Here is a 9,037-nt window from a genome sequence, read left to right as displayed (position 1 = left end):
CTAATTTGATGGGGTGTCCACATACTTTTGTTTACATAGTGTATATCAGGTCGTGTACCAGAGGTAAGACAAAACATGTCTTTTTGCTGTTCTAATTAGGTTGGTAACCAGTTTATAATAGCAATAAGGCACCTTGGTATTTGTGGTATATAGCCAATAGCCTATATATACCACGGCTATGGGCCACATCTCCTCTGGCCTTATTGCTTAATCATAGCAGTCAAAACAAGTTAAATTGACACCCATTGATGAAAAAATGATCTGGCAAGTTTAATAAGGGCAAATATCTTTTCTCTTGCGACATATTATTAAACTTGCAATAATTATTACTGTGATGGAAAACCGAATTCTGCTTGTTTTAAGCCCTATTCGCGACTAGTATTACCATTTTAAGGGCGGCAGGTAGCCTTTGGACTAGTAACCGAAAGGTTGCAAGATCGAATCCCCGAGTTGACAAGGTAAAAATCTGTCGGTCTGCCCCTGAACAAGGCAGTTAACCCACTGTTCCTTGGCCCATTGAAAATAAGAATTTGTTAACTGATTTGCCTAGTTAAGTAAAGGTAAAATATATATATTTTTAAAGAATGTCCGTTATTCCAGAGGACGATTCGGACCGGTTTAGTTTTTTCCAAAGTGCCCTGTAATTCTTATTCCTGATTTGGAAACTCCTATCTTGCTGCTATCTTTCTGCAAAAAAAGAGAAATGTCTCGTTTTCAGGAATTTTGGGTGGGTTTTGAGACATCGTTTGTTTAGACATTTGATTTTGACCCTGGCAACCCTGCGTAGTAGGTTACTTTACCTGTGTGCAGGTAGCCAACGTCGCATCGGAATAAGAGCTTGTTTGCTTGCGTAGTTAGGATAAATCTATGTGTTCGGATTTAGACTATATGTAAGGTTGTCGTCTATAATTTAGTTTCTCCTTTGAAACATTCCCGGGCGGGGGTGTTCCAGATGAAATGATAACTGGAACGGGCACTTTCACTTTTACTTACCATCCCACAGAAGTGTACAACTCGAACCGAAGGAAATGGCAGTCAGCTTTTTTGGGAAAGTTATCATACCGTTTTTGGCTTATTTTCTCGGTGAGTAGCCTATACTAAGTCTTTCCCGGTTATTGATTTGTAGGAAAGTAATTTGTCCTTGACATAGTCATTGTGCACTGTATCCCGAGCGGGAGCCTTATTAGCCCTAGGTCTGTTCAGCCGCCCAGTCTGGTCCAATCGATAATTAGTCATTCAGTGGTAACTTAACATGTTATAGTGTAACTCTAATCACATTGCTTTGAGTGTACAGAAAAGTCTTTATTTTGTATATTTTTTTATTTGAGATTTATTTAACTCGGCAAGTCAGTTAAGAACACATTCGTATTTGCAATGACGGCCTACCCCGGCCAAACCCGGACGACGCTGGGCCAAAGAAATAGGCAGGGTTATTAATGACTTTGTGGCTAGCTAGTGACGACCCTATTGTGTTGGTTAAACAGGAAATACAACAACATGATGATCATGATGATGATGCATCATAAAATAAATAACATAAAACCGAGGTTACAAATATGTTGACATCACATGCATGGTAACAAATGAACACTTCTGTGAAAGCTACAGGTTTATTAATACTGTACACTCTTAGGGAGTGAACGTTATTTATAATAAGGGTTACATGGAGAAAATCGGACCTCTGAAATGAAAATGGATGGCCCTCCCTTCAGCAAAAGAGATATATTTTTATTTAACCTTTATTTAACTAGGCAAGTCAGTTAAGAACAAATTCTTATTTACAATGATGGCCTATTCCAGCCAAACCCTAAAAGGATGACGCTGGACCAATTGTGCACCGCCCTATGGGACTCCCAATCACAGCCAGATGTGATACAGCCTGGATTTGAACCAGGGACTGTAGTGACACCTCTTGCAGTGCCTTAGACCGCTGCGCCACTTGGGGGCCCAAGTATAGCCATAGGCCTCTGTTTACTATGAAATAGTTGATCATTTATTTTACTAGGAAGGGGTGCTCAACTCTTACTCTACGAGGTCCAGAGCCTGCTGGTTTTCTCTTCTACCTGATAATTAATTGCACCCAATTAGTCCCTGATTAGAGGGGAACAATGAAAACAAGCAATGGAACTGGCTTCGAGGTCCAGAGTTGAGTTTGACGGTTAGAGTTTTGGTGTGTAGAAATGCGCAGTCATCTTGGCACTCCTCAAAAAAAAAATGCATTTATTAATGTCTACATTATGACATGTTTAATCCATTACAGATACCTGCAAACATTTACATTATATTGTGTGAGCTCAACATTAAAAAAAAACAATGAAAACATCTAATCAAATCAAGATTTATTTTATACAGCACATTTCAGACATGGAATGCAACTCAATGTATTTCACAGGACAAAACGAATAAAACCAATGAAAATAAAAACGGAAATATTTGCTACACAACAAACATAAGAGGATAAAAAACTAAAGAATAACAATAAAATGAGAACGAGTAAAAAGCACAATAAGGAAAAGCAAAGCTTAAAAGGTGTGTTTTAAGATCTCTTTTAAATATGTCCACGGTTTCGGCCCCCCACAGGTTCTCTGGCAGGCTCTTCCAGAGTCTGGGGGCATAATAACTAAAGGCTGCCTCTCCATGACTCTTGGTCCTAGGTTTTGGGATAGTTTAAAGGGACCTACTGGGTAAATAACTTAAAAGCATGTCTGGCATGTATTGTGATGCACAATTGTGGATTAGTTTAAAAACCAATAAAATAATCTTAAAATGAATTCTAAAACTCACAGGCAGCCAGTGCAGAGACCTTAAAACAGGTGTAATGTGCGCTCTCCATCTGGTCTTGGTCAGTATCTATGCTGCAGCATTCTGTATGTTTTGCAGTTGCCCAATGGCTTTCTTGGGTAGACCAGACAGGAGAGCATTACAGTAGTCAAGCCTGCTTGTAGTAAAGTATGGATGAGTCTCTCTGTATCAGCCTGAGAGAGAAATATAGTATTTTACTTTAGAGAGTACTAATATTACTATCCCAACTACAATGGCCTCTCAATGGCCAATACATACATTGGGGGAAAAAAGTATTTGATCCCCTGCTGATTTTGTACGTTTGCCCACTGACAAAGAAATGATCAGTCTATAATTTTAATGGTAGGTTTATTTGAACAGTGACAGACAGAATAACAACAAAAATATACAGAAAAACGCATGTCAGAAATGTTATAAATTGATTTGCATTTTAATGAGGGAAATAAGTATTTGACCCCCTCTCAATCAGAAAGATTTCTGGCTCCCAGGTGTCTTTTATACAGGTAATGAGCTGAGATTAGGAGCACACTCTTAAAGGGAGTGCTCCTAACCGCAGCTTGTTACCTGTAAAAAAGACACCTGTCCACAGAAGCAATCAATCAATCAGATTCCAAACTCTCCACCATGGACAAGACTAAAGAGCTCTCCAAGGATGTCACGGACAAGATTGTAGACCTACACAAGGCTGGAATGGGCTACAAGACCATCGCCAAGCAGCTTGGTGAGAAGGTGACAACATTTGGTGCGATTATTCGCAAATGGAAGAAACACAAAAGAACTGTCAATCTCCCTCGGCCTGGGGCTCCATGCAAGATCTCACCTTGTGGAGTTGCAATGATCATGAGAACGGTGAGGAATCAGCCCAGAACTACACGGGATCATCTTGTCAATGATCTCAAGGCAGCTGGGACCACAGTCACCAAGAAAACAATTGGTAACACACTACGCCGTGAAGGACTGAAATCCTGCAGCGCCCGCAAGGTCCCCCTGCTTAAGAATACATATACATGCCCGTCTGAAGTTTGCCAATGAACATCTGAATGACTCAGAGGACAACTGGTGAAAGTGTTGTGGTCAGATGAGACCAAAATGGAGCTCTTTGACATCAACTCAACTCGCCGTGTTTGGAGGAGGAGGAATGCTGCCTATGAACCCAAGGGAGGGAGCTGAAGGTTGGAGTTGCCAAACGTCAGCCTCGAAACCTTAATGACTTGGAGAAGATCTGCAAAGAGCAGTGGGACAAAATCCCTCCTGAGATGTGTGCAAACCTGGTGGCCAACTACAAGAAACGTCTGACCTCTGTGATTGCCAAGGGTTTTGCCAACCAAGTACTCAGTCATGTTTTGCAGAGGGGTCAAATACTTATTTCCCCTCATTAAAATGCAAATCATTTTCTAACATTTTTGACATGTGTTTTTGTGGATTTTTTTGTTGTTATTCTGTCTCTCACTGTTCAAATAAACCTACTATTAAAATTATAGACTGATCATTTCTTTGTAAGTGGGCAAACGTACAAAATCAGCAGGGGATCAAATACTTTTTTCCCCCACTGTAGCATCAGCAATCCAGGGTTTATATACGATTGCCAAGTATCTCAACTCCATGGTGATTTCAACCACGGAGTTGAGCGCAGACATTTGTTTTTTTTAAATGAACCTCAGACTCCTTCAAGTCGCTATGAAGTCAGTACTTTACAAAATTACATTCTTAAACTCTTACCGTGTACCAATGTTTGTCCTCTGTATTGGCATGCCTTACTTTCTTTGCTGAAATCTGTACTTTTTAATAAAACTTTATCAAATACAACCACGGACTGTTTCCTCGTTGCTGTTGCTCTAAGATGGCAACTCAGCTGGAATGTGCATGTGCCAATTGAATCTCAACAAGGAAAAGGTTGTGGTTGTATCTGATCAACGTTTTATTAAAAAGTATGGATTTCAGCAAACAAAGGCATGCAACAACAGAGGACAAACATAGGTACACAGTAAGTTACATTTTTTTAAGTATCGATTGCATAGTGACTTAAAGGAGTCAGAGGTTCATTTCAAAAACGACTTTGCTCGCAACTCCGTGGATTCAATTATCATGGAGTTGAAGTACCCGGCTGGAGTTTCGATAGAGTTGAAGATATGTCTCACCATGCATGGCAAAGTTAATGATATATCAAGATACAAGGTCTACAATCCCTCTCTGGCCAATCATTGATTTGACAGCAGAGGAGAGCAGTATAGTGGGAGATTACTAACAAGGTTGAATAGGTGGGATGTCTGACTGATACTGCTGATACCTGATCTGTCCTTAGTGGTCTCAAAGAAGACCACTAGACTACATTACATTATAGTCACAGAAGTTAGGGGGTTTCCAATGTGTTTTCACCTGATCCTCCTGTTTCTGTGCTCAGTGGAGGTGACAGGTGAACAGCAGTATGGTGGCCTGGGAGGCAAGATCACCCTGACCCCCAAGGTCTCAGGACAGCCTGAGGACATCCTGTGGAAACACAAAGGGAACAAGGTGGTGGAGTTTGATGGGAGTCAGAATGTTGAGTATGGCAGTTATAAAGGCAGGACCATCCTGGACTGGAGCTCTGGAGCGCTAACTATCAAAGGTCTCGCTGATGCAGACAGTGGGCCCTATGAGTTAGAGGCTGTTGTCAAGGGCACGCTGCAGTACTCTCAACATGAGGTGGACGTTATTGGTAAGTGTGTAATGTTGCTGTTTAAAGGCCTGCATGTCAGGTTTGTGTGTATACAGTATGTTTATTTACAGTATCAGTAAGGGCGTTTAAAAAAATAATCATTAAGCCTAGACAACGGCTGATTAAGTGATGCCAGTATAGTTTAAAAAATGGTTACTGTATCTAATGAGTCAGGACTCACATATTCTCACCTAGCTCTTGAAATCTCCTTCCAGTGTGATATTGAAACTCCCCCTTATCATCATTACATCTTTATTACAAATGTTCAAAGTTGCTGGACAGGTTTTCACCCACACCAAGACACACCTCTCCTCAGATCAGTTGAGCTGAAAACGGCTTTTCACTTTGCTGTGTGTGTGTGTGTGTGTGTGTGTCTGTGTCTGTACTCGTGTGTGCACATGTGTGTAGATGATGTGGCACAGCCCAGCATAACCTGTGTGGTCGACAACACAACCCCAGAGAACATGGACAGAACCCTGCTGTGCTCAGCTGACCTCCAGCCCCTGACCCAGTTCATCTGGAGGAGTCCTGGAGGGTCAGAGAGTCCTGGACCTGAACTGTTCATACCTGTCGGGGAAAACCAGGATTCTGTCTACACATGTGTGGTGAAAAACCCTGTTAGTGAGAAAACTGCAGAGTTCACCCTGAAGGACTGCTACACTAGTAAGATAACACTTCTAAACTGTAGTTACAGTAATACACTCTCACTTTCATTCTCTGTCGTGTTCACAATTTGGATGTATTATTTTATGCTGCCAACACATTTTCATGACATGTAGATTCTGTACATTTATTGATAGTGAGAACATGGTTCAGAAAGACATAGAATGAGATTGTTGTGAATACAATGTTATATCGAGCATGCTAAGCATCTTTTTTGCAGATCCCGGATATTCATACGTTACAGTCACTGACATTACTATATGGTTCATAGTGTTATGACTGCTTAATTCATGTCTTATTAAGTGTGGAAATGCTGCTGATCCAAGTTGTTTTAATGGTGTTTCTGTGCAGCGGAAGGCTCAACCAGTGTCCTGGCTGTGGTCCTGTCCATCCTCCTTCTCCTCATCTTAGTTGCTGTTCTGGCATTTCTCTTCTGGTACCGGAGGAAAAGCAGGAAACGTACGACCATCCTATGTCCTATGACAAAATCAGACCAAAAGGCCAACATTTAGTTCCAGACTCCGGAAATATATGGGGGATAGTTCAGTATTATTGGGAGAAAAAGCCCCTCATTATAATGATCTGGCTAGATCAGAGTCAATCCATTTCCTCCCCACTCCCCTGGCGTGTGCTGAGCTTTCAGATGATCACTGTCCCAGTGACGCCAGCTGACTTGTTACAAGGTCGTTGACCTTGGATCTGAGATTAGAGTTGAAAAGGGGAGAGAAAAGAGTACAACCAGCAAACAAAGCAAAGTAACTACATAGTATTTCTGGTTAGATATATACATGTTACAGGATGTTCACCCACATCACGTCCCTATGTCTAATTCTGTCCTTTATCCCTCTTGTCCTTTCCACTCTGTGGTGGATGACCAGCGGCTAAAGCTGCACTGAGAAAATCTGAAGAGGAGGCGGGGCTGATGGAAGTTACAGTACAAGGTTGTTTAGCTGTAAAAACTATATTTTGAACATGAGTTCTATTGCTATAGACTTAGTTTGGCATCACATATATTTTAAGACAAAATAAAACCTTACCACTTTACTGTTTCTGAATAAAACTATTTTGTTTATGTTATAATTGAATAGGAAACAAAGATCCTGAGGATGACCATTCTGAGAACACTGGAAATATTTATTCTACACAAAAAGGTTCTCCTTATATAATGTTTATTACCTTGGGCATAATAAACTTTGAATACATATGATATTAATGGGGATGAATGTTTTTGTGTGTACAGGAATGGTGAAAAAGCAGGTAGAGCTGTTAAACATGCAGGATACAGATGCAAACAGGAAACGGCACACTACACCAGCTGGAAGATTTTTCTCTCCAATAAAAAGTGGGCACTGGCCTCTGTACAGACAGAATGACAGTCTCTCAGACCAACAGACAGGTGATTTTATGTCCCATAGCAGATAGGTTAAACATAATACTCAATATTGAGACTGACAATGACATAAGAAGTAATGTTATCATTAAGACAAATGTGTCTATATAATAGTATTTGTATAGTCTTGTATCAACCCATCTTCTCATTCTGTGTTTCAGTGACAGACACAGAGCCTGTACAGGACAAGCCCATCCCGGCCCAACCAAAACTAGTTACACCAGAATCCAAAGAAGCCCAGCTAGGCACGGACACACCAGAACCCAACCAGGAAACCGCTCCAGAGAGAGAGACAGACTCAGCAGGCACAACAGAGACAGGCCAAACAGACTCAGGAGCATCGGCGGGATCTGTGATGGACAACCAGACAGAAGATGGAGAGGAGGAGAAGAAGGACAACCAGACTAGAGATGGAGATGAGGAGAAGAAGGACAACCAGACAGGAGATGGAGAGAAGGAGAAGAAGGACAACCAGACAGGAGATGGAAAGAAGGAGAAGACAGACAACCAGACAGGAGATGGAGAGGAGAAGGAGAAGAAGGACAACCAGACAGGAGATGGAGAGGAGAAGGAGAAGAAGGACAACCAGACAGGAGATGGAGAGGAGAAGGAGAAGAAGGACAACCAGACAGGAGATGGAGAGGAGAAGGAGAAGAAGGACAACCAGACAGGACATGGAGAGGAGGAGGACAACCAGACAGGACATGGAGAGGAGGAGGACAACCAGACAGGAGATGGAGAGAAGGAGAAGAAGGACAACCAGACAGGAGATGGAAAGAAGGAGAAGACAGACAACCAGACAGGAGATGGAGAGGAGAAGGAGAAGAAGGACAACCAGACAGGAGATGGAGAGGAGAAGGAGAAGAAGGACAACCAGACAGGACATGGAGAGGAGGAGGACAACCAGACAGGACATGGAGAGGAGGAGGACAACCAGACAGGACATGGAGAGGAGGAGGACAACCAGACAGGAGATGGAGAGAAGGAGAAGAAGGACAACCAGACAGGAGATGGAAAGAAGGAGAAGACAGACAACCAGACAGGAGATGGAGAGGAGAAGGAGAAGAAGGACAACCAGACAGGAGATGGAGAGGAGAAGGAGAAGAAGGACAACCAGACAGGACATGGAGAGGAGGAGGACAACCAGACAGGACATGGAGAGGAGGAGGACAACCAGACAGGACATGGAGAGGAGGAGGACAACCAGACAGGACATGGAGAGGAGGAGGACATCCAGACAGGACATGGAGAGAAGAAGGACAACCAGACAGGAGATGGAGAGGAGAAGAAAGACCACCAGACTAGAGATGGAGAGGAGAAGGAGAAGAAGGACAACCAGACTAGAGATGGAGAGGAGAAGAAGGACAACCAGATTAGAGATGGAGAGGAGAAGGAGAAGAAGAACAACCAGATTAGAGATGGAGAGGAGGAGAAGAAGGACAACCAGACAGGAGATGGAGAATAAGGACAACCAGACAGGAGATGGA

At 42.3% G+C, this 9,037-nt stretch overlaps 1 protein-coding gene across 2 annotated transcripts; it reads left to right on the top strand.

Annotated features, from left to right (window-relative positions):
• Nucleotides 1-764: 764 nt before the first annotated feature.
• On the top strand, nucleotides 765-9,037 carry LOC106586558 (spore wall protein 2). 2 transcript variants are annotated; one of them, XM_014173990.2, is made up of 8 exons: nucleotides 767-1,083; nucleotides 5,204-5,497; nucleotides 5,906-6,160; nucleotides 6,512-6,619; nucleotides 7,039-7,101; nucleotides 7,249-7,311; nucleotides 7,401-7,556; nucleotides 7,712-9,037. In XM_014173990.2, exons 1-8 carry the CDS (start codon nucleotides 1,029-1,031, stop codon nucleotides 9,013-9,015), a joined length of 2,298 nt encoding a protein of 765 aa, XP_014029465.2. In that variant the 5' UTR covers nucleotides 767-1,028; the 3' UTR covers nucleotides 9,016-9,037. The 2 variants fall into 2 exon arrangements, with proteins under 2 accessions (XP_045563244.1, XP_014029465.2); XM_045707288.1 differs by lacking the exon at nucleotides 6,512-6,619 and having other exon boundaries at nucleotides 765-1,083.

Source organism: Salmo salar, chromosome ssa25 (genome assembly GCF_905237065.1).
Source record: "Salmo salar chromosome ssa25, Ssal_v3.1, whole genome shotgun sequence".
Lineage (NCBI taxonomy): Eukaryota > Metazoa > Chordata > Actinopteri > Salmoniformes > Salmonidae > Salmo > Salmo salar.
This window is presented reverse-complemented; position numbering and strand designations above follow the sequence as displayed.

Bases quoted from the DNA above. Each gene is read 5' to 3' on its own strand.
- LOC106586558 (XM_014173990.2), top strand. From the start codon at position 1,029: ATGGCAGTCAGCTTTTTTGGGAAAGTTATCATACCGTTTTTGGCTTAT. The intron at 1,084-5,203 runs GTGAGTAGCCTA...TTCTGTGCTCAG, and splicing joins GTTTTTGGCTTATTTTCTCG to TGGAGGTGACAGGTGAACAG. The intron at 6,620-7,038 runs GTACGACCATCC...GTGGATGACCAG, and splicing joins CCGGAGGAAAAGCAGGAAAC to CGGCTAAAGCTGCACTGAGA.